Source organism: Mobula birostris, chromosome 24 (genome assembly GCF_030028105.1).
Source record: "Mobula birostris isolate sMobBir1 chromosome 24, sMobBir1.hap1, whole genome shotgun sequence".
Taxonomy (NCBI): domain Eukaryota; kingdom Metazoa; phylum Chordata; class Chondrichthyes; order Myliobatiformes; family Myliobatidae; genus Mobula; species Mobula birostris.
The window spans coordinates 63280094-63306133 of record NC_092393.1 but is presented as its reverse complement, the minus strand read 5'-3'; the positions used below and the strand labels follow the sequence as shown (position 1 = coordinate 63306133).

Genomic DNA, 26040 nt, shown 5'->3' with positions numbered 1-26040 from the left:
TTAACAGTGTACTGTTACCCTGCATTTGCCCTACCAAGGTGCAACACCTCACATTTATCTGGGTTAAACTCCATCTGCCATCTTCTCTGCCCATATCTACAACTGATTGACATCGTGCTGTGTTCTTTGCCAGTGTTCCACACTATCCACAACTCCTCCAATCTTGGTATCATCCGCAAACTTACTAACCGACCCATCTACGTTTTCATCCAGGTCATTTATAGACATCACAAACAGCAGAGATCCCAGCACAGATCCCTATGGAACACCACTAATTACAGACCTCCAGCTCGAACAAGTCACTTCAGCCATAAGGCCATAAAATATAGGAGCAGAATTAGGCCATTTGGCCCATTAAGTCTGTCTGCTATTTTATCATGACTGATCTATTGTTCCCTCTCAGCCCCAATCTCTGCCTTCTCTCCATATCCTGATCAATCAAGAATCTATCAAACACTCTGCCTTAAATATTCATAAAATCTTGGTCTTCACAGTTAAGTTTATTGTCACTTAACTACATACATGTATATAACGTATATAACCATATAATGTATATAGAGATGAGAGAATGTTTCTCCGAACCCGGGTGTAAAGCATAGTGGTACACATAACGCATGATAAGCTTATAAAAGTAAGGATAAAATCTACAGAGGAATCACACATTAATAGCAAACTAAAGTGCATTAATATTATATATTGTAAGGTACAGAACAGATTAACCAGTCACATGGAGGAGTCATGTATTCACAGAGGAGGACGGTTCATCTGCACCTTCTTAAGTCCACAATGATTTCCTTTGTCTTCTCCACATTCAGGCTCAGGTTGTTCTTCTCACACCAATCCACCAGCCCGCTCTACTTCCTCTCGATACTCTGACTCGTCATCATTCTTGATAAGGCCGACCACAGTTGTGTCATCCACAAACTTGATACCACGGTGTAAGCTGGATTCTGCGACACAGTCGTATGTCTGCAGTGGGGCGAGCACACAGCGCCAGTGCTCAGTGTAATGGGACGAGAGACACTGCTGCTCACACAGACTGACTGTTAACAAGTCCCATATCCAATTACAGAGGGAGGTGTTGAGGCCCAGCGCGGACAGTTTCCCCATCAGTCGCTGGGGTATGGTAGTGTTGAATGCCGAACTGAAATCTATAAACAGCAGTGTGGCACACGAGACCCCATTTCCAAGATGGGACAGGTGAGAGTGGAGGACGGAGTAGATCGAATGGAGCTGTAGGTGAACTAGAAAGGGTCCAGTGTAGCTGGGAGAAAAGCTTTAATGTGCTCCGTGATGAGCTGCTCAAAGTATTTCATAATGGTTGGTTAATACCATCAGACATGATAAGACATTTAGACAGGTTACTGTCGCCTTCTTTGTTGCTGGAATGATGGTTGCCACCTTGAAAACTGAGAGATTTTCTGGATTGTTCCAGAGATATGTTAAATATGTCCATTAGCCTCCCTGTCAGCCTCCCTTTTCAGAACTCTACCTGGCATATTATCAGACCCTGCAGTTTTGCGTGAGGTTACTCATCCAGGGCCTTCCTCACCTCAGCTTCAGCTGGACAGAGTGTCTGCTCTCCTGAGGTGAGGGCTGCCTTCCTCGCCAGCATTTTGTTCTGCACATTAAATTGGGTGTAGAAGGCATTCAGCCTCTCAGAAAGTGAAGCATCCTGGTCACTGACACGCAGGGTAGACGTAGTCGGTAATCCTCTGAATTCCCTGCCGCATGTTTCTCGTGGCAAAGAATTCCACAGATTTACCACTCTCTGGCTGAAGAAATTCCTCCTCATGCTCTGTTCTGAAAAGGCCTCTCTATTCTGAGGCTGTGTCCTCTGGTCCTAGACTCTTGCACCATAGGAAGCATCGTCTCCACATCCACTCTATCGAGGCCTTACACCATTCAATAGGTTTCAATGAGGTCATTGCTGATTCTTCTGAAATCTTGTGAATACAGGCCCAGAGCCATCAAATGTGCTTCATATGATAAACCGTTTAATCCTGGTATCATTTTCGTGAACCTCATTTGAACTCTCTCCAGTTTCAGCACATCCTTTCTAAGATAACTGGCCCAAACCTGCTCACAATACTCAAATGAGGCCTCACCAGTGCCTTATAAAGTCTCAACATTACATCCTTGCTTTTGTATCCTAGTCCTCTTGAAATGAATACTAATATCACATTTGTCTTTCTCACCACAGACTCAACCTGCAAATTAACCTTTAGGAATCCTGCACAAGGATTCCCAACTCCCTTTGCAATTTTTTTTTTGTATTTTCTCTCTATTTAGATAACAGTCAACCCTTTCGGTCTCCCACCAAAGTGCATTGAACACTTCCTGACACGGTATCCCATCTGCCATTTCTATGCCCCATTCTTCTAATCTGTCTTTCTGTAGCCTCTCAAAACTATCTGCCCCTCCAAGTATCTTCATGTCATCTTCAAACTTTGCAACAAAGCCATTAACACCGCAGCCACCAGAGAGGCTCCCTTTATTCCCACTCTTTGTGTCCTGCCAGTCAGCTATCGCTTTATCCATGCTAGAATCTTTCCTGTAATACCATGGGCTCTTAATTTGTTAAGCAGCCTCATGTGTGCGGCACCTCATCAAGGGCTTTCTGAAAGTCCAAGTTCACAACATCAACCAATTCTCCATTGTCTATCCTGCTTGTTATTTCTTCAAAGAATGTCAAAAGATTTGTCAGGCAATATTTTTCCTTGAGGAAACCATGCAGACTATGGCCTATTTTATAATGTGCCTGAAAGTACCTCCAAAATCACATCCTTAACAAACAATTCTAACAATTTCCCAACCACTGAGGTCAGACTAACTGGTCCATAGTTTCCTTTCTTCCGCCTCTCTCCCTTCTTGAAGAGTGTAGTGACATTTACAATTTTCCAGTCTTCTGGAACCATTATACAGTCCAGTGATTCTTGAAAGATCAGTACTAATGCCTCTCTTCATCTACCTTTTTCAGAACCTGGGGTGTACACCATCTGATACGAAAGGGATAGATAAGATAGAGGCAGGAAAGTTGTTTCCACTGGTAGGTGAGACTAGCACTAGGGGACATAGTCTCAAGATTTGGGGGAGTAGATTTAGGACGGAGATGAGGAGGAACTGCTTTTCCCAGAGAGTGGTGAATTTGGGAATTCTCTGCCTAATGAAGCAGTGGATGCTGCCTCAGTAAATATGTTTAAGAGAAAGGTGGATAGATTTTTGCATAGTAGGGAAATTAAAGGTTATGAGGGGGAATTTAATGTGGATAAATGTGAGGTTATCCACTTTGGTGGCAAAAACAGGAAAACAGATTATCTGAATGGTGGCCGATTAGGAAAAGGGGAGGTGCAAAGAGACTTGGGTGTCATTTACACCAGTCATTGAAAGTGGGCATGCAGGTACAGCAGGCGGTGAAAAAAGCAAATGGTATACTGGCATTTATAGCAAGAGGATTCGAGTACAGGAGCAGGGAGGTACTACTGCAGTTGTACAAGGCCTTGGTGAGACCACACCTGGAGTATTGTGTGCAGTTTTGGTCCCCTAATCTGAGGAAAGACATCCTTGCCATAGAGGGAGTACAAAGAAGGTTCACCAGATTGATTCCTGGGATGGCAGGACTTTCATATGATGAAAGACTGGATGAACTAGGCTTATACTCTCTGGAATTTAGAAGATTGAGGGGGGATCTTATTGAAACGTATAAAATCCTAAAGGGATTGGACAGGCTAGACGCAGGAAGATTGTTCCCGATGTTGGGGAAGTCCAGAATGAGGGGTCACAGCTTGAGGATAAAGGAGAAGCCTTTTAGGACCGAGATTAGGAAAAACTTCTTCACACAGAGAGTGGTGAATCTGTGGAATTCTCTGCCACAGGAAACAGTTGAGGCCAGTTCATTGGCTATATTTAAGAGGGAGTTAGATATGGCCCTTGTGGCTAAAGGGATCAGGGGGTATGGGGGGAAGGCTGGTACAGGGTTCTGAGTTGGATGATCAGCCATGATCATACTGAATGGCGGTGCAGGCTCGAAGGGCCAAATGGCCTACTCCTGCACCTATTTTCTATGTTTCTATGTTTCTATGAAAGGCAGGTCGGTGGAAATGAGTCCATGTCAGATCAGCCATGATCTTATCTAATGGTGGAGCAGGCTCGACGATCCAGATAGCCTACTCCTGCTCCTATTTCTTATGTTGTTATGTTATTTAGCTACCTTCAGACTTGTTCGCTGTCATCTCTGCTACTGTTCTTTTCCAATAACCAACTGGCCTATACTTTCCTTTCTTCTGCCTCTCTCCCTTCTTGAAGAATGGAGTGACATATGCAATTTTCTAGTCTTCCGGAACCGTTCCAAACTCCAGTGATTCTTGAAAGATCATTACTAATGTCTACACGATCTCTTCAGCCACCTCTTTCAGAACTCTGGGGTGTACACCGTCTGGGGTATACACATCCAGGTGACTTATCTACTTTCAGACCTTTCAGTTTCCCAAGAACCATCTCTCTGCTTATGATAACTTCACACACTTCATGACCCCTGACACCTGGAACTTCCACCATACTGCTAGTGTCTTCCACAGTGAAGATTGATCCAAGATACTTATTCAGTTTTTCTGCAATTTCATTGTCCCCTATTACTACCTCTCCAGCACCATTTTCCAGCAGTCTGATGTCCACTCTCACCTCTTTTTTACCCTTTCTGTATCTGAAGAAACTTTTGCAATTCCCTTTAATATTATTGGCTAGCTTACTTTCGTATTCCACCTTGACCTTCTTAAGTACATTTTTAGTTGCCTTCTGTTGGTTTTTAAAAGCTTCCCAGTCCTCTTAACTTCCCACTAATTTTTGCTCTATTATATGCCTTCCTTGACTTTTATGTTGGCTTTGTTAGCCACGGTTTTGTCATCTTTCCTTTAGAATACTTCTTTTTCTTTGGGATGTACAGTGCCTATAAAAAGTATTCACCCGCTTGGAAGTTTTCATGTCTTATTGTTTTACAACATTGGATTTAATTTGACTTTTTTGACACTGATCAACAGAAAAAGACTCTTTTGTGTCAAAGTGAAGACAGATCTCTATAAAGTGATCTAAATTAATTGCAAATATAAAACACAAGATAATTAATTGCATAGGTAATAACCTCCTTTAATATGACACACCATATCATCACTGGTGCAGGCAATTGGTTTTACAAGTCACATAATTAGTTAAATGGAGATCACCTGTGTTTCAATTGATTGTAGTAAAAATACACCTATATCTGGAAATTCCAACTGTGGGGTTGGCTGGGAAATCGGGGAGGAAGGAGGTCTTGAGTGGGTGCATGCATGAATGTGGTTGCGGAACTCGTTGAGGGAAAGACAGTGGGGAAGGCGCGGGAATTGCTGGGAGGGGGTTGTGTGGGTCCAGTAATGGCGGACAAGGGGGTGGGGGGTGAGGGAAAGAGAGTGGAGGAGCAGGATAAGGATTCGGGATCAGAGGTTGGCAGCTGGGGAGAAACGGATTATTGTGAAGGGAGAAATAAAGGGAATGAGGAGATAGTGAGGGGATGGATTAATGAAAACCGAGACAAAGGGAATAAAAGAATAAGAAATGACAGTGGAGAGAGCTCTGAAAGTGAGGAAGATGAACAAGTTCAGAAAGAAGGTGTTGTCATAATTAGGTTTATTGCCTGCTCTCATGACTATACCCCTTCCCCACACGAAACCACCACGGTGGGCTCCACAGCTGAACAGGTGAGAAGACAGCTGAAACGTCTCAACCCAAGCAAGGCTGCAGGACTGGATGGTGTCAGTACCAGGGTGCTCAAAGCCTGTGCCCCTCAGCTATGTGGAGTACTTCACCATGTATTCAACCTGAGCCTGAGGCTCCGGAGGGTTCCTGTGCTGTGGAAGACGTCCTGCCTTGTCCCTGTGCCGAAGATGCCGCGCCCCAGCGGCCTCAATAGCTACAGACCGGTGGCATTGACCTCCCACATCATGAAGACCCTGGAGAGACTTGTTCTGGAGCTGCTCCGGCCTATGGTCAGGCCACACTTAGATCCCCTCCAGTTTGCCGACCAGCCCCGACTAGGAGTTGAGGATGCCATCGTCTACCTGCTGAACCATGTCTACGCCCACCTGGACAAGCCAGCGAGCACTGTGAAGGTCATGTTTTTTGACTTCTCCAGTGCGTTCAACACCATCTGCCCTGCTCTGCTGGGGGAGAAGCTGACAACGATGCAGGTGGATGCTTCCCTGGTGTCATGGATTCTTGATTACCTGACTGGCAGACCACAGTACGTGTGCTTGCAACACTGTGTGTCCGACGGAGTGATCAGCAGCACTGGGGCTCCACAGGGGACTGTCTTGTCTCCCTTTCTCTTCAACATTTACACCTCGGACTTCAACTACTGCACAGAGTCTTGTCATCTTCAGAAGTTTTCTGATGACTCTGCCATAGTTGGATGCATCAGCAAGGGAGATGAGGCTGAGTACAGGGCTACGGTAGGAAACTTTGTCACATGGTGTGAGCAGAATTATCTGCAGCTTAATGTGAAAAAGACTAAGGAGCTGGTGGTAGACCTGAGGAGAGCTAAGGCACCGGTGACCCCTGTTTCCATCCAGGGGGTCAGGGTGGACATGGTGGAGGATTACAAATACCTGGGGATACGAATTGACAATAAACTGGACTGGTCAAAGAACACTGAGGCTGTCTACAAGAAGGGTCAGAGCCGTCGCTATTTCCTGAGGAGACTGAGGTCCTTTAACATCTGCCGGACAATGCTGAGGATGTTCTACGAGTCTGTGGTGGCCAGTGCTATCATGTTTGCTGTTGTGTGCTGGGGCAGCAGGCCGAAGGTAGCAGACACCAAAAGAATCAACAAACTCATTCGTAAGGCTAGTGATGTTGTGGGGATGGAACAGGACTCTCTCACGGTGCGGTCTGAAAAGAGGATGCTGTCTAAGTTGCATACCATCTTGGTCAATGTCTCCCATCCACTACATAATGTACTGGTTGGGCACAGGAGTACATTTGGCTAGAGACTCATTCCACTGAGATGTAGTACAGAGCGTCATAGGAAGTCATTCCTGCCTGTGGCCATCAAACTTTACAACTCCTCCCTTGGAGGGTCAGACACCCTGAACGAGTAGGCTGGTCCTGGACTTATTTCATAATTTACTGGCATAATTTACATATTACTATTTAACTATTTATGGTTCTATTACTACTTATTATTTATGGTGCAACTGTAACTAAAACCAATTTCCCCCGAGATCAATAAAGTATGACTATGACTATGTTTAATGAGAAGGCTCAAGGAAACATGAAGAAAATTAACCTGCTTGTGCTCACGGCAACTCTGGCAAATAAGATAGGGGAAATAGTATTTGCAAAAGTCCTTAATGATGGCAACTTATTGGTAAGATGTGCGAATGAGGAACAACTTGAGAAAGCACTCAAGGTAAAAGAGATAGGAAAATGCAAGGTGGAATACACAGGGAGGGTGGGAGCACGAAATGGTGGTTGTAAAGGAGTGATCACGGGGGTAACAATGAGTATAAATTTGGAGTTAAAGAGTAATATCGAAGGAGGAAAAGCAATGAATGTTCTAAGACTGAAAACAACAAAGGAGGGAGTGAAAAAGGAAAGTGAAACAGTATTGATTGAATTTGAAGAAGAAAGAATGCCAAGGAAGATGTTCCTGGGTTTCACGAGTTACCCAGTAAGGGTGTATGTGCCAAAGCCATTGAGATGCTATAATTGTCAAAGGTTTGGACACATAGCTAAAAACTGTAAAAGGCAGAGGAGATGTGCTAGATGTGGGGGTGATCATGAATATGGAAAGTGCGGAACAGGAGTTCAACCAAAATGCTGCAATTCTGGAGGAGCTCATAATGTGGCATATAGTGGGTGTGAAGTTACAAGACAGGAGAATAAAATTCAAGAAATTCGGTACAAAATGACATAGCAAGGAAGAGTGAAGAGGTCCTGGACAGTGAGTATAGACAGCTTGGTAGGAAGTTGAAAAGCAGGACCTCAAGGGTGGTAATCTCAGAATTGCTACCTGTGCTAGGTGCCAGTGAGGGTAGGAATAGGATGCTCTGGAGGAGGAACAAGTGGCTGAGGAACTGGTGTAGGGGGCAGGGTTTCAGATTTCAGGATCATTGGGACCTCTTCTGGGGCAGGTGGGACCTGTACAAGAGAGACAGGTTACACTTGAACCACAGGGGGACCAATATCCTTTCAGGGAGGTTTGTTAGTGCTATTGGGGAGGCTTTAAACTAGATTTGCAGGGGGATGGGAACCAGAGTGCCAGAGCTGACAGTGTGGCTGGGGTGAAAATAAATGATGTTGAAAGTTTAAGCAAATCGCTGATAGAAAGGTTGTGAGTGGTAGTAAAAATCTTCTGAGGTGTATATATTTCAATGCTAGGAGTATTGCGGGGAAGGCGGATGAGTTGAGGGCGTGGATTGACACGTGGAATTATGATGTTGTAGCAATTAGTGAAACTTGGCTACAGGAGGGGCAGGACTGGCAGCTTAATATTCCAGGGTTCCGATGTTTCAGATGTGATCGAGGCAGAGGAATGAAAGGTGGGGGAGTAGCATTGCTTGTTAGGGAAAATATTACAGCAGTGGTCAGGCAGGACAGATTAGAGGGCTTGTCTACTGAGTCCTTATGGGTGGAGCTGAGAAACAGGAAAGGTATGGCCACATTATTGGGATTGTATTACAGACCACCCAATAGTCAACGAGACTTGGAAGAGCAAATCTGCAGAGAGATAGCAGGCAACTGCAGGAAACATAAAGTTGTGGTGGTAGGGGATTTTAATTTTCCATACATTGATTGGGACTCCCATACTGTTAGGGGTCTAGATGGTTTATAGTTTGTAAAATGTGTTCAGGAAAGTTTTCTAAATCAATATATAGAGGGACCAACTAGAGGGGATGCAATATTGGATCTCCTGTTAGGTAACGAATTAGGGCAAGTGACAGAAGTCTGTGTAGGGGAGCACTTTGGATCCAGTGATCATAACACCATTAGTTTCAATTTGATCATGGACAAGGATAGATCTGGTCCTAGGGTTGAGGTTCTGAACTGGAAGAAGGCCAAATTTGAAGAAATGAGAAAGGATCTAAAAAGCGTGGATTGGGACAGGTTGTTCTCTGGCAAAGGTGTGATCGGTAGGTGGGAAGCCTTCAAAGGGGAAATTTTGAGAGTGCAGAGTTTGTATGTTCCTGTCAGGATTAAAGGCAAATTGAATAGGAATAAGGAACCTTGGTTCTCAAGGGATATTGCAACTCTGATAAAGAAGAAGAGGGAATGTATGAAATGTATAGGAAACAGGGGGTAAATCAGGTGCTTGAGGAGTATAAGAAGTGCAAGAAAACACTTAAGAAAGAAATCAGGAGGGCTAAAAGAAGACATGAGGTTGCCTTGGCAGTCAAAGTGAAGGATAATCCAAAGAGCTTTTACAAGTATATTAAGAGCAAAAGGATTGTAAGGGATAAAATTGGTCCTCTTGAAGATCAGAGTGGTCAGCTTTGTGCGGAACCAAAGGAAATGGGGGAGATCTTAAATAGGTTTTTTGCGTCTGTATTTACTAAGGAAGCTGGCATGAAATCTATGGAATTGAGGGAATCAAGTAGTGAGACCATGGAAACTGTACAGATTGAAAAGGAGGAGGTGCTTGCTGTCTTGGGGAAAATTAAAGTGGATAAATCCCCGGGACCTGACAGAGTGTTCCCTCGGACCTTGAAGGAGACTAGTGTTGAAATTGCGGGGGCCCTAGCAGAAATATTTAAAATGTCGCTGTCTACGGGTGAAGTGCCGGAGGATTGAAGAGTGGCTCATGTTGTTCCGTTGTTTAAAAAAGGATCGAAAAGTAATCCGGGAAATTATAGGCCAGTGAGTTTAACGTCAGTAGTAGGTAAGTTATTGGAGGGAGTTCTAAGAGACAGAATCTACAAGCATTTGGATAGACAGGGGCTTATTAGGGAGAGTCAACATGGCTTTGTGCATGGAAGGTCATGTTTGACCAATCTGTTGGAGTTTTTCGAGGAGGTTACCAGGAAAGTGGATGAAGGGAAGGCAGTGGATATTGTCTACATGGACTTCAGTAAGACCTTTGACAAGGTCCCGCATGGGAGGTTAGTTAGGAAAATTCAGTCGCTAGGTATACATGGAGAGGTGGTAAATTGGATTAGACATTGGCTCGATGGAAGAAGCCAGAGAGTGGTGGTAGAGAATTGCTTCTCTGAGTGGAGGCCTGTGACTAGTGGTGTGCCACAGGGATCAGTGCTGGGTCCATTGTTATTTGTCATCTATATCAATGATCTGGATGATAATGTGGTAAATTGGATCAGCAAGTTTGCTGATGATACAAAGATTGGAGGTGTAGTAGACAGTGAGGAAGGTTTTCAGAGCCTGCAGAGGGACTTGGACCATCTGGAAAAATAGGCTGAAAAATGGCAGATGGAGTTTAATACTGACAAGTGTGAGGTATTGCACGTCGGAAGGACAAACCAATGTAGAACATACAGGGTTAATGGTAAGGCACTGAGGAGTGCAGTGGAACAGAGGGATCTGGGAATACAGATACAAAATTCCCTAAAAGTGTCGTCACAGGTAGATAGGGTCATAAAGAGAGCTTTTGGTACATTGGCCTTTATTAATCCAAGTATTGAGTATAAGAGCTGGAATGTTATGATGAGGTTGTATAAGGCATTGGTGAGGCCGAATCTGGAGTATTGTGTTCAGTTTTGGTCACCAAATTACAGGAAGGATATAAATAAGGTTGAAAGAGTGCAGAGAAGGTTTACAAGGATGTTGCCGGGACTTGAGAAACTCAGTTACAGAGAAAGTTTGAATAGGTTAGGACTTTATTCCCTGGAGCATAGAAGAATGAGGGGAAATTTCATAGAGGTATATAAAATTATGATGGGTATAGATAGAGTGAATGCAAGCAGGCTTTTTCCACTGAGGCAAGGGGAGAAAAAAACCAGAGGACATGGGTTAAGGGTGAGGGGGGAAAAGTTTAAAGGGAACATTGGGGGGGCTTCTTCACACAGAGAGTGGTGGGAGTATGGAATGAGCTGCCAGACGAGGTGGTAAATGCGGGTTCTTTTTTAACATTTAAGAATAAATTGGACAGATACATGGATGGGAGGTGTATGGAGGGATATGGTCCATGTGCAGGTCAGTGGGACTAGGCAGAAAATGGTTCAGCACAGCCAAGAAGGGCCAAAGGGCCTGTTTCTGTGCTGTAGTTTCTATGGTTCTATGGTTCTAAATAAAAGTGAAAAGAAAGATCACTTATGCAGAAGCTGTAAGAATGTTAAGAGAACAGAATAATGCTCCTAATGAACAGGGAGCAATAGGGATACAAGAGATGCAACAAAGAACAAATGACAGGATTTATGTAGACAAAAAGGCTCTAGTAACGTTCATTGCAGGAGTGATCAATAGTACGGCTGAGGTAAAGTCAAAAAGTGACAAAATTCAGCTGGTGGTCACAGCAGCAGTAAACCATTTAGGGTTAGTAGGACTGACATGGGAGGAAGTGAGGGAGAACCTCAGTAATCAGTCAAGCCAGGAAGTGTCATGAGTTGGTTAATATTAATTATGGTGATTCTTTTGCAATGGAATGTAAGGAGCTTACTGGCCAATTGCCAGAAATTCAAGCACTTTATTAAAGAAATTGTTGAAAACCGGATGTAGTGTGTATTCAGGAAACTTGGTTGAAACCAACTTTAGACTTTGTGGTATATGGGTATACAATGATAAGGAAAGATAGAAATCTTGGGAGAGGAGGAGGTTGTGCTATGTCAATCAAGCAAGGTATACAATATAGGGTACTGGAAAAGGGAGATGATCAGGAATACATATGGTGGAAGTGTGGGAGAGAGGGGAGGGAGAGATTATAATTAACTACTACAATCCATGTAAAAGGTTGGATTTGGACAGCCTATTAAAGATACAAGGACAAAACAGACATAAAATAGTGTGGTGTGTAGATTTCAATGCTCATAGCACAATATGGAGGGATCTGATTACAGATCCAAATGGAAAGGTAATCGAAGATTTGATTGAAGAAAGGGATTTGATGTGTATGAATGATGGTAGCGGCACAAGGATAGACATAACAACAGGAACTAAGTCAGTGTCAGATATTATGTTAGTGTCTAATACCTTGGCTGGCATTAGTAACTGGGGAGTTTGGACTGCTTCAACAGTAGGCAGCGATCACTACCCAGTTTTATATTCAGTGGGTGAAAGAGTTGAAGTTAGACCAGGTGGTGGAATCCCAAAGTGGGTGTTTGGAAAAGCAGATTGGGGTAAGTTGCAGAAGTTGAGTGAAGAAGCATTGACAAAGATTGATATTTCTGGAAATATAGATGAAGTCAGGTGACTTCAGCAATTATCATGGCAGCAGAAGGATCTATACCCAGGAGTAAAAATAAGATGAATAGGAAACTGGTACCATGGTGGACAGAGGAATGTTGTCAGGCTGTAAAAAACAGAAATAGAGCATTCAAGCTAGTTAAAAGAACCCATAATAACAGCATTTGGTTCAATATAAGAAAGCACAGTCAGTGGTGAGAAGAACTGTACATCAAGCTAAGAGGGCAAGTTGGAGGAGTTTTTGCGACAAGATAGGAAGAACAACACCTGTGGAGAGGTATGGGGAATGATTAAGAGGATAAGGGGAGATAGAAGGGAATGGGAATATCCCGTAATGATATCTGAGGAGGAAACAGCAGTCTCCAGTAGGGATAAGGCTGAGATCATGGCCAAGTCATTTGTACAGATACACAGTTCAGAAATTTGTCTGAAGAAGGGAGGAGAAGGGAAAGAACAATGAGTCAACACCCAAGTGTGTTAAACAAGAGGGAAGGAACAGATGATATAATTGATGATCCATTTACATTAGCAGAAATGGTGAGAGCAATGAAGAGATCGAGACCAACCTCCCCAGGGAAAGATCTGATATGCTCCGCGATGCTAAAAAATCTAGAAGAAGGAGTGCTCTTGAGGTTCCTGCATTTTTATAACAAGTGTGGGAGGAGGGAAGATTACCAAGTGCATGGAAAGAAGCAGTAGTAATTCCAATAAGGAAACCTGGCAAGGACCCGTCAAAACCCACTAGCTACAGACCAATAGCATTAACATCAAATATATGGAAGATAATGGAAAGGATGATAACAGAAAGGTTATCGTATGAGCTTGAGAAGAGGGGAATGCTGGCAAGTTATCAGAGTGGCTTCAGAAAGGGAAGGAATTCCATGGACTCAGTAATAAGGTTAGAGACTGAAATAAGAAAGGCAAATGCCTAGGTAAATAAAGAGACAGTATTTGCAGTGTTTTTTGACATTGAAAAAGCCTATGATATGATGTGGAAGGAAGGATTATGAATTAAACTGCACAAGATGGGGGTTGGTCGGAGAGTTTTTAATTGGATTAAAGATTCTTTGTTTGGTAGAAAAATTCAAGTTCGGATTGGATCAGAATGATCAAAACAGTACATAGTGGGAAATGGCACACCTCAAGGTAGTGTGATTAGCCCGTTACTTTTCATCATTATGATCAATGATGTCTTCACAAAGGTACCAGTGGATATAGGTAGGTCACTGTTTGTGGATGATGGGGCCTTGTGGAAAAGAGGCAGGAGCATGGAGCATATAATCAGGAAACTACAAGGAGCAATTGATGAAGTGGTGGAGTGGGATTATGACTGGGGATGTAGATTTTCAGTAGAAAAAACTCAAACTGTATTTTTTACCAGGAAAAGAATTGAGGTAGGGAAGAAGTTAAGGATGTATGGGATTGAACTAGAAAGGGTTGGATCATTTAAATATCTGCGAGTTATATTTAATTCACAATTAACATGGGCAGACCATATCAGGAAAGTTGAGGAAAAATGTAAAAAAGTAATAAATGTAATGAGATGTTTGACTGGTAGGGAATGGGGAGCAAGTTGTTCAGCATTGAAGAGAATGTATGTGGCTTTAGTGAGATCTGTGTTGGACTATGGGAATATAGCATATGGATCAGCAGCTGGGTCTCTTATAAGGAAACCGGATGTGATTCAGGCTCAGGCTTTGAGAGTGTGCAGTGGGGCTTTTAAAACATCACCAGTATCAGCCCTACAGGTAGAAGTGGGAGTAATGCCTTTGGAACTAAGAAGGATGCAATTGATGCAATTGATGGCAAACTACTGGGCTAATTTGCAGGGGCACAATGATTCTCACCCTACAAAAGGAGTGTTGCAGGAGTGCTGGGAAAATGGGAGGTTTCAGAGGGATAACTTTAGTTGGGTAGGGAATGATATTGCTGAAGAATGTGGAGTGTTTGATCTAAGGATAAGTCCTTCAGTAGTTTATCCGGTTGTAGCTCCATGGTAGCTTATATGGCCTGACATAGACTGGCATTTGTTAGAGGTAAAAAGGAAAGGAAGATATAAAACTGATGAGGACCACCCCTGTCTGCTAATGGAATAGCAGTATTTTTCTGCTGCTCTTAGTTTTCTTTCTTTCCCCCTAGTTTAAGCTTTGAATTTAAAATTTTTACTTGTTGATTCTTGAGGGTGATCAATATGTCTATGTCTACAAGAAGTGGGAAGAATTTACCTGAACCTAGTGATAAAAGTAATGGGAAAGGAAAGGTGCAAAAGGAAAGATCTGATGAAATGCCATCGTGGGCTGAAGATATCGTTCGGACACTGAATTCAATTCAACTGGAAAAGAATAGTAATGAAATGAAGTCATTTCTGGGAAAATTTAAAGACCTGGAAACTCAAGTTAATTCACATGAAGAGGAATTGAAGATAACTAAGCAAAAGCTGTCTGAAGCTACAACTCGTTTGGAAAGATGTCAAAGTAAGATTATAGACCTGGAAACTAGGTCTCGACAAAGGAATATAAGAATTGTTGGGCTGCAGGAAGGAGCTGAAGATGCGGATCTAACGGCTTACTTTGGTAAGCTTTTCCACACTTTATTTCCTACCATCCTATCAAAGCCGCCTGCTATAGAAAGGGCACACAGGGTGTTGATCTCGAAATCGAAGGACTCTAGTAAACCAAGATCTGTTCTGGTTTGCTTTCATCACTTTAAAATTAAAGATCAAATAATATGACAGGCAAGAAAACAGAGAGTTTTTAGCTTTATGGAATCAGAGCTCCACTTCTATGAAGATTATCCAAGAGAGATAATGGAACAAAGATCAAAATTTGCCCTGGTAATGAAACAAGCATATGATAAGAATCTTTTCCCGTCTCTGAGGTATCCGACAAAACTTAAGATTTTCCCTCCTAATTCTCCTCCTCATACCTTTTTTGATCCAAAAGCTGCACTGGATTTTGTTCAGGCTTTGCCTGCCGCTGTCACCGACACCGCTGTTGAATGATCCGTCTGAAAGGCTGTTTGGCTATTTCTATATTATTCGCATTTTGGAAAGAAGATTTATGAAGGTCACTTGTATATTTCATCGACAGACTAATTAAAGAACACGGGGAGTTATTTTTTATTGCATATTATTGGTTTTCCTTTGGAAAGATTTATGGTTTAAGTATCTCTGCTCAAATGATCTCTGGACATTTTATGACTGAGGGAAGAAGATAAGGTGATTTGTTCCTTTAATTTAATACTTCGTACCTAATTGGCAGTTTTTCCTACTAATAGGGCTTTTTACATATTTTTCTGTTCTATTATAACATTTTATAACTGAAGTTAAAGCTTTTTTAGGGAATTAATATTAAACTTAAACATGGCGCTGGTTTTTCTCTCTAAGAGATAATATTATTATTTTGGTTCTTTCTTGTTTATCAGTCGATGGAATGTAAATACCTTTTTTTCCTGAGACTTTATTGTCTTTCTCACAAGGTCACTCTACTTTTTTACTAACTGGGGGGAGGGAAAGAAAACACAGACGGAGCAGTCAGCAGCTTTGAATTCTATCATAGATCACTAGCCTTTTTCGGGTTTCCGGGTGTGGGTGGGTGGGTTTAGAGTTCGTTTTTTCCCCATTGGGTGGTTCCGGAGCATGCGTGTTTTTTATTTGGTTGTATTCTTCATCACCACCATCTTTGATCATCCTGTATTGGTATGTGCTTTGTGCCTGTATAAAGTAGAATGAAATTATAGTATGTTGTTCAAACGGATTAATATAATAAATTGGAATGTATGTGGTTGGAATCATCCTATTAAATGAAAGAAGACTTTTAAAGTTATTAACCGATTCCAACCTGTTATAATTTTTGGTTAAGAGACACATATCAGGGCAGGAGATCAAAACAGATTTTTTAGATGGTGGAATGGTTTGCAATTCCACTCTACTTCTCAGAGTAAAACAAAAGGTGTGTCTATTTTCATTAAACCCAATATATTTATTCAAGAGGATATTGAATCAGATTCTAATGGTAGATTTTTAATTGTTAAAGGAACAATCTGTAATAGAAAAGTTGTTTTGGTTAATTTGTATGGTCCTAACTTAGATGATCCCTTTTTTAAAAAGGTATTCGCTTTACTGCCTGACTTAAATGAATATATGCCCATAATGGGTGGGGATTTTAATTGTTGTTTAAATCCTATGATTGATAAGAGCTCAACCAATCAATGACTTCCAAATCAATCCGTGTCATTTATTAATTCCTTTTTGATTGATTTTGGGTTGATTGATTTATGGAGGTATCTTCATCCCGACAACAGAGAATACTTCTTCTTCTCACACGTTTATAAAAAATATTCGAGGATCGATTATATTACAATCGATCCCCGCTTCTTGCCTAATGTTAAAACCTGCCAGTATGATGCTATTGCTATATCTGATCATGCACCTCTGAGTTTGTCTTTTGAATTTGATGATGTCACTCTTTCCCGCCCACCTTGGCGCATGTCTCAGACATTATTGCAAAACTCTGACTTTGTCATTTTCATTGAAACCCAGATAAAGGATTTTTTTTCTTTTTAATGATATAGGGGGTATGTCTAAGTTAGTTATATGGGATATATTTAAAGCATTTTTACGCGGTCAGATTATTTCTTATTCAGCTAAACTTAAAAAACAAACTAAAGCAGAATTAAAGCAACACACATAAAAGTTGCTGGTGAATGCAGCAGGCCAGGCAGCATCTCTAGGAAGAGGTGCAGTCGACGTTTCAGGCCGAGACCCTTCGTCAAGACTAACTGAAGGAAGGGTTAGTAAGAGATTTGAAAGTGGAAGGGGGAGGGGGAGATCCGAAATGATAGGAGAAGACAGGAGGGGGAGGGATGGAGCCAAGAGCTGGACAGGTGAAAGGCAAAAGGGACACGAGAAGATCATGGGACAGGAGGTCCGGGAAGAAAGACAAGGGGCGGTAGGGGGGGGGACCCAGAGGATGGGCAAGGGTATATTCAGAGGGACAGGGAGAAAAAGGAGAGTGAGAGAAAGAATGTGTGTATAAAAATAAATAACAGATGGGGTACGAGGGGGAGGTGGGGCATTAGCGGAAGTTAGAGAAGTCGATGTTCATGCCATCAGGTTGGAGGCTACCCAGACGGAATATAAGGTGTTGTTCCTCCAACCTGAGTGTGGCTTCATCTTTACAGTAGAGGAGGCCGTGGATAGACATGTCAGAATGGGAATGGGGTGTGGAATTAAAATGTGTGGCCACTGGGAGGTCCTGCTTTCTCTGGTGGACAGAGCGTAGATGTTCAGCAAAGCGGTCTCCCAGTCTGCGTCGGGTCTCGCCAATATATAAAAGGCCACATCGGGAGCACCAGACACAGTATATCACCCCAGTCGACTCACAGGTGAAGTGTTGCCTCACCTGGAAGGACTGTTTGGGGCCCTGAATGGTGGTAAGGGAGGAAGTGTAAGGGCATGTGTAGCACTTGTTCCGCTTACACGGATAAGTGCCAGGAGGGAGATCAGTGGGGAGGGATGGGGGGGACGAATGGACAAGGGAGTTGCGTAGGGAGCGATCCCTGCGGAATGCAGAGTGGGGGGGGAGGGAAAGATGTGCTTAGTGGTGGGATCCTGTTGGAGGTGGCGGAAGTTACGGAGAATAATATGTTGGACCCGGAGGCTGGTGGGGTGGTAGGTGAGGACCAGGGGAACCCTATTCCTAGTGGGGTGGCGGGAGGATGGAGTGAGAGCAGAGGTACGTGAAATGGGGGAGATGCGTTTAAGAGCAGAGTTGATAGTGGAGGAAGGGAAGCCCCTTTCTTTAAAAAAAAGAAGACATCTCCCTCATCCTAGAATGAAAAGCCTCATCCTGAGAGCAGATGCGGCGGAGACGGAGGAATTGCGAGAAGAGGATGGCGTTTTTGCAAGAGACAGGGTGAGAAGAGGAATAGTCTAGATAGCTGTGAGAGTCAGTAGGCTTATAGTAGACATCAGTGGATAAGCTGTCTCCAGAGACAGAGACAGAAAGATCTAGAAAGGGGAGGGAGGTGTCGTAAATGGACCAGGTAAATTTGAGGGCAGGGTGAAAGTTGGAGGCAAAGTTAATAAAGTCAACGAGCTCTGCATGCGTGCAGGAAGCAGCGCCAATGCAGTCGTCGATGTAGCGAAGGAAAAGTGGGGGACAGATACCAGAATAGGCACGGAACATAGATTGTTCCACAAAGCCAACAAAAAGGCAGGCATAGCTGGGACCCATACGGGTGCCCACAGCTACACCTTTAGTTTGGAGGAAGTGGGAGGAGCCAAAGGAGAAATTATTAAGAGTAAGGACTCATTCCGCTAGACGGAGCAGAGTGGTGGTAGAGGGGAACTGATTAGGTCTGGAATCCAAAAAGAAGCGTAGAGCTTTCAGACCTTCCTGATGGGGGATGGAAGTATATAGGGACTGGACATCCATGGTGAAAATAAAGCGGTGGGGGCCAGGGAACTTAAAATCATCGAAAAGTTTCAGAGCGTGAGAAGTGTCACGAACATGGGTAGGAAGGGATTGAACAAGGGGAGATAAAACCGTGTCGAGTTCGGTGGGGCAGGAGCAAGCTGACACAATAGGTCGGCCAGGACAGGCAGGTTTGTGGTTCTTGGGTAGGAGGTAGAAACGGGAAGTGCGAGGTGTGGGAACTATAAGGTTGGTAGCAGTGGATGGGAGATCCCCTGAAAGGATAAAGTCGGTGATGGTGTGGGAGACAATGGCCCGGTGCTCCTTAGTGGGGTCACGATCGAGGGGTAAATAAGAGGAGGTATCCGCGAGTTGTCGCTGTGCCTCGGCAAGATAGAGGTCAGTACGCCAGACTACAACAGCACCCCCCTTATCGGCGGGTTTAATAATAAGGTTAGGATTAGTGCGGAGGGAGTGGAGAGCAGAGCGTTCCGAAGGAGTGAGGTTGGAATGGGAACAAGGTGTGGTGAAGTCGAGACGGTTGATGTCCCGTCGGCAGTTAGCAATAAAGAGATCCAGAGCAGGCAGAAGACCAGAGCGGGGTGTCCATGAAGAAGAGGAGGGTTGAAGACGGGAGAAGGGGTCATCGGTGGGGGTGGAAGAGTCCTTGCCGAAGAAGTAGGCTCGGAGACGGAGACGGCGGAAGAAAAATTCCACATCATGGCGAACACGGAACTCGCTGAAGTGTGGGCGAAGGGGGACAAAGGTGAGGCCCTTACTGAGGACAGAGCGTTCTGCCTCCGACAGTTGAAGGTCGGAGGGGATGGTAAAGACCCGGCACGGATGAGAGCTGGGATCAGAGGGGGGCGGGGGGAGGCTGGGGGTGTCAATGGAGAGGGGAAGGTTGGGGTGAGAGGAAGATGGAGCCTCTGAGGACCCAGGAGCTGACGATAGGATCTGAAGGAGATGGGATTGCAGAGTATTGGTGGGGGAAGAGGATTAGATAGAATTTCAAAACAAATTAAAGACTTAGATAATATTTATGCAATTTCCCCCAATACTGATTTATTTAAATAAAGGGTGGAACTTCAATCACAATATAACCTGTTATTAACTCATCCCATTGAAGGTTATTTGCTTAAGTTAAAGAGCCAATTTTATATGTCTGGAGATAAAAATAATAAACTGCTCGCATCTCAATTAAAAATGGCTGCAGTCAAAAGGCAAATCATGAAAATTCATAGGAAAGATGGTACCTTAGCTCAGGAATATGAGGAAATTAATAAGATTTTTCAAGACTTTTATGCTGAGCTATATAAATCTCAATGTCTGTTAGATTCCTCTAAAATGAATGCTTTTTTACGAAAGATTGTTTTTCCTAAAATCTCGGCTGAGGATCAAAAGATTCTCGATGCTCAAATTACTGAAGCCGAAATTCATAAAGCTATTTTTTCAATGCAATCTGGTAAGTCCCCAGGACTTGATGGCTATCCCGTAGAATTTTATAAAAAATTTGGAAAGTTGCTCTCTCCGTATATGTTGGAAATGTTTAAGGATTCTTTTGTGAAAGGTGACTTAACCTCTACTTTTTATGAGGCTTCTATTTCTTTAATTCTTAAAAAAGAGAAAGATCCCACTGACTGTGCTTCATATAGACCAATTTCATTACTGAATGTTGACGCTAAGATTTTGTCAAAGATAATGGTCAATCGGTTGGAGAATATTTTGGGTAAAATTATTTGTAAAGATCAAACAGGCTTTATAAAGGTTCGTTATTCCTTTTCAAATGTTCGGAGACTACTTAATATTATATATTCATCCTCTTCTAAAATTCCACGATGTGTTGTATCTTTGGATGCTGAAAAAGCGTTTGACCGAGTCGAATGGAAATATTTATTCAATGTTTTAGAGAAATTTGGCTTTGGTGTTAATTTTAATAATTGGATTAAAATGATATATAAAGCCCCTATTGCTACTGCTGTTACTAACAATTGTAGGTCTCCTTTTTTTTCAGCTTTCACGGGGGACAAGGCAAGGCTGTCCATTAAGTCCTTTGTTGTTTAATTTAATATTAGAACCCCTTGCTATTGCTCTTCGTGAGGCTAAAAATATCCACGGGATATTTGTGAATGAGACCATGCATAAGGTCCCTCTTTATGCTGATGATTTATTGGTTTATATATCTAACCCTGACGAATCCATTCCTGCCCTGCTAAAATTATTTAATGAATTTGGAGGTTTTTCAGGATATAAAATTAATTTTAGTAAAAGTGAATTATTTCCTTTAAATGATTCTGTTTCTATATATGATAATACTCCTTTTAAAGTTTCAGACTCTTTTAGATATTTAGGTATTGTAATTACTAAATAATATAAGGATCTTTATGAAGCTAATTTTGTTCCCTTAGTAGACTCTGTGAAGTATTTATTTAGTAGTTGGAGTCCACTTACATTTTCACTTGTTGGTCATATTCATATAGTTAAAATGATGATTCTACCGAAATTTTTATATTTATTTCAGAATATTCCTGTTTTTTTGACTAGGAAGTTTTTTGATCGGATTGATTCTATTATTTTATCTTTTATTTGGAATAATAAAAGACCAAGAATTAGTAAATGTCATTTACAAAAATTGAAAAAGGATGGAGGTCTTGCTTTGCCTAATTTTAGAATGTATTATTGGGCTGTTAATCTGCGATATATGTCTTTTTGGTCATACTGGGTTGATAAGACTGATCAGTCAATTTGGGCAGATCTGGAACTAAAAGTTGTAAAACAGTTTTATTTAACTTCGTTATTGGGGGCTCCTTTACCTATGCAATTAGGTAAAGTTGTTAATTTAAACTTATATCCTGTGATTAAGTATTCTTTACAAATTTGGCTCCAGTTCCGCAATTCTTTTAATCTTAAAAAATTTAAACTTTGTAGTGTAATTTACCGAAATTACTTTTTTAAGCCTTCTTTGAGTGATCAAATTTTTCTACTTTGGAAAAATAAAGGTATTAATTCTTTTTTGGATTTATTTAAAGATAGATTGATGTCCTTTGAACAATTAACTGATAAATATTCTCTTTCATATTCACACTTTCTGCAATACCTTCAAGTTAGACATTTTTTACAAAAATATTTAAGTAATTTCCCTTACATATTGGAGGCTGACCTGTTAGATACTATTATGAGTATGAATCCTTTGATTAAGGGTTCTATTGGAAGAATTTATAATTTATTATTACAATGGGATAAGCGTCCTTTGTCTAAGATTAAACAGGATTGGGAAAAGGAACTTAATTTGACTTTTATGAGGGAGGATTGGATGCTGATATTGAAGTTGGTTAACTCTTCTTCAATTTGTGCTAGCTATTCATTGATTCAATTTAAAATTGTACATCATTATCATTTGACAAAGGAGAGACTTTCTGAAATCTTTCCTAATGTTGATAGTCATTGTGATAGATGTAAAACTGAGATAGCTACACTGACACATATGTTTTGGTCTTGTTCTATATTGGAACAGTTCTGGAAGTCGGTTTTCTCAACAATTTCTAAAGCACTTAAAATTAATTTACAACCTAATAAATTAACTGTGCTTTTTGGAATAGTTCCTCAAAATATTCATGGTATTTGTGTGTCTGAGCAACGTGTTATTGCATTTGTTACATTGATAGCTAGGAGGGCCATTTGTTGACGTGGAAGGATACATCAGCTCCCACTTTGTCACAATGGTTCTCTCAAGTGATGCTATGTCTTAGTTTGGAGAAAATTAGAAGTCGAACCTTTGAACCTTTATTTGATTTTGAGAAAAGATGGAGCTCATTTGCTCGTTATTATCATTTGAGTTAATTGATATAATTTTTCCACGATCTAATTGTAAATTCTCTTAGTATATTTTCTTTTCTTGCTGGCGGTTTGATGTTTACTTTTAGAAGCTTTTTGTATGACGCATGGCTCCGAGGTTGTACATCTAATGGGTTCTCTTTTTTTTCTCACTTTTTTGCTCAGTAGGTTTTTTTTGTTATCACAAAATTTTGTTATCAATCTTTAAGATGATGGGTTTTTTTGAGGCATTGTAAGTGTTGTTACTTCGATGTACTCATGTTATTTTTCTTATATATTTATATACACACAATAAAAAGATTTGGAAAGAATAAAACTGATTTGGTAAGTGCATTTAACTGTCATGTGATGGAAAAGTATAGTCATTATACTCAGATTTATACGGATGGTGCTAAGGAACCTGAAACAGGAGTGACAGGGTTTGGGGTGGCTATACCAGCAAAAGAATTTGGAATCAGCAGAAGAACATCTAATAAGTTAGGGGTGTATACAGTGGAGATGCTGGCAGTGTTGGTTGCGTTGCGATGGGTGGAGAAAGCTAGACAAGTCAAAGTGTTATATGCTCAGATTCATCCTCAGTTCTAGCAAGTTTAAAGTCTTTTCACACAAACAGTTGGCAAGGTGTACTTTATGAAGTCCTTCAGTCATTTACAAGAATTACAAATCAGGGAGGTCAGGTAAAATTTCTATGGGTTCCAGCACATGTAGGGGTGAAGGGGAATGAGAGGGTGGATGAGTTGGCAAAGAGGGCATTAAAAAAAGAAAATATAGAAATGTACATTAGTATCAGTAAAGCAGAGGTTAAGGGTGTAATCTGGGAAAAAATCAACCAAATATGGCAAGAAAGATGGGACAGGGAGGGGAAAGGGAGGCATTGATATCAAATACAAAGGAGTGTTGCAGGTACTAGGGTAGGTAGTAGATACAGAAGAGAGGAAACTGTGTGGACTAGGTTAAGGCTGGGGCACTGTGCATTAAACAAAACATTGAAAATACTAGGGAAACACCAGACAGGATTGTGTGAGGAATGTCAGGAAGAGGAGTCAGTAGAACATGTAGTTCTGAGTTGCAGAAAGTATGGGATACAGAGAGAGATGATGAGAATTAATCTAAGAGAATTGGGGGTGCAGGCAGTCACATTAAAAGGGTTGCTGGGCATAGGTGAGAGAACACAGGTCAGGGTATTTTTAGCTTTCTTAAGGGGTACAGGGTTTTTTTTATAGGATATAACGGATAAACAGGAATAGGGTAATTGGGTGGCCAAAGATGGGAGGATAAAATGCAGGTTAGGGTACGTGTGTGTGTGATTGGGTAAAGGGATTTAGAATGTAAGCCTATTGCACACTCTGGAACAGAAGGTGGCAGTAATGCACCATTAAGCTGGGTGCCAACCACTGTAAAACAAGACAGAGAAGAAGAAGAAGTTCCAATGGTGGGTGAGTCAGTATCCTAGCAAAAACTGCACCATGAAGACAAAAGAACATTCCAAGCAACTCTACAAAAAGGTGGAAGAGGGTTCTATGGTCTGATAAAACCAAAACTGAGCTTTTTGACTATCAGACTAAACACTGCACGACATCAAAAACACACCATCCCTACTGTGAAGTGTGGTGGTGGCTGCATCATACTGTGGGGATGCTTCACTGCAGCAGGTCCTGGAAGGCTTGTGAAGGTAGAGGGTAAAATGAATGCAGCAAAATACAGGGAAATCCTGGAGGAAAACCTGACACAGTCTGCAAGAGAACTGCAACTTGGGAGAGAATATCTGTTTTCCAGCAAGACAAGGACCCCAAACACAAAGCCAAAACTACACAGGAATGGCTGAAAAACAACAAAGTTAGTGTGCTGAAACGGCCAAGTCAGAGTCCAGTTCCCAATCCAATTGAGAATTTGTGGCTGGATTTGAAAAGGGTTGTTCACTCATGATCCCCATGCAATCTGACAGAACTCAAGCAATTTTATAAAGAAGAACAGGGAAAAACAGTCCTGATGAAAGGTTCCGGCCCGAAACGTTGACTGATCATTTCCACGGATGCTGCCCGACCTGTTGAGTTCCTCCAGCTTGTTGTGAGTGTTGCTTTGACCCAGCATCTGCAGAATATTTTGTGTTTGAAAAAAATTGAAGTGTCCAGTTGCTCAGTGTCTCCATTCACCGCTGCCGTTTGTTCTCTGCAGTACAGCAGGGGGCGCTCTCGTGTAGCGCAGCTCCCTCTTGAACAGATTTCCTCCAGGTGTATGTATTGAGTGCAATGTCTTCCCAGTTTTTACATGTAAGCTTGAGTTTCTTCAGGATCATTTTGATGTTCAAAGTAAATTCATTATCAAAGTACATGTATGTTACTATATACAACCCTGAGATTCATTTTCTTGGGGCCAAGAAAGAAAGAAATACAATTGAATCCATGAAAAGCCACTCCCCTATCCACACAGACTCAAGGCTGTCATTGTTGCCAAAGTTGCACTTACTAAGTACAGACTTGAAGAGGGTGAGTAATTATGCAATCAATTATTTTATATTTAGTAATTGTAATAAATTTAAACCAATTTGTAGAAATTTGTTTACACTTTGATACAAAAGAGTCCTTCCTGTTGATCAGTGTCAAAAAAGCTAAATTAAATCTATTGTGAATCAGTGTTGTAAGACAATAAAACATGAAAACTTCCAAGGGGTGGGGGGGGTTAATACTTTTAAAGGATATATATATATATATATATATATATATATATATATATATATATATTTATTCTGTACCTTCCAAGTTGCTTCAAGAAATTCTTGCCATTGCTGCTCTGCCGTCATCCCTGCCAGTGTTTTCTTCCAGTCAATTCTGACCAACTCTTCTCATGCCTATGTAATTCCCTTTACTCCACTGTAATACTGATACATCTGAATTTGCTTCCCCTTCTCAAATTTCAGGGTGAATTTGAACATATTATGATCACTTGGACTCAACCATGAACTGCTCTAAAAAGCCATCTCTTTAGCACTCTAGAAATACCCTCTCCTGGAATCCAGCACACCCTGATCTTCCCAATCTACCTGCATATTGAAATCCCCCATGACTATTGTAACATTGCCCTTTTGGCATGCATTTTCTATCTCCCTTTGTAATTTATAGGCCAAATCCTTACAACTGTTTGGGGGTCTGTATACTAATCCCATCAGGGTCTTTTTACCCTTGCTGTTTCTTAGCTCTTTCTAATGATTTGATTTCATTTTTTTACCAACAGAGCAATGCCACCCCCTCTGCCTTCCTGTCAGTCCTTTCGATTCAATGTGTATCCTTAATTGGACATTAAGCTCCCAGCTATAACCTTTCAGCCATGATTCAGTGATGCCTACAACATCACACCTGCCAATCTGTAACTGTGCTGCAAGTTCAACTACCTTATTCTGTACACTGCA

The 26040-nt window shown here is 41.7% G+C and overlaps 1 protein-coding gene across 1 annotated transcript in view; it reads right to left on the bottom strand.

Annotated features, from left to right (window-relative positions):
* Positions 1-831: 831 nt before the first annotated feature.
* Positions 832-26040, bottom strand: part of LOC140187267 (rab11 family-interacting protein 4-like) — a 66804-nt gene continuing 41595 nt past the window's right edge. Inside the window, exon 12 of the mRNA XM_072242401.1 lies at positions 832-969. Within this exon, the coding sequence (XP_072098502.1) occupies positions 832-969 (138 nt within the window). The remainder of the gene's footprint in view (positions 970-26040) is intronic.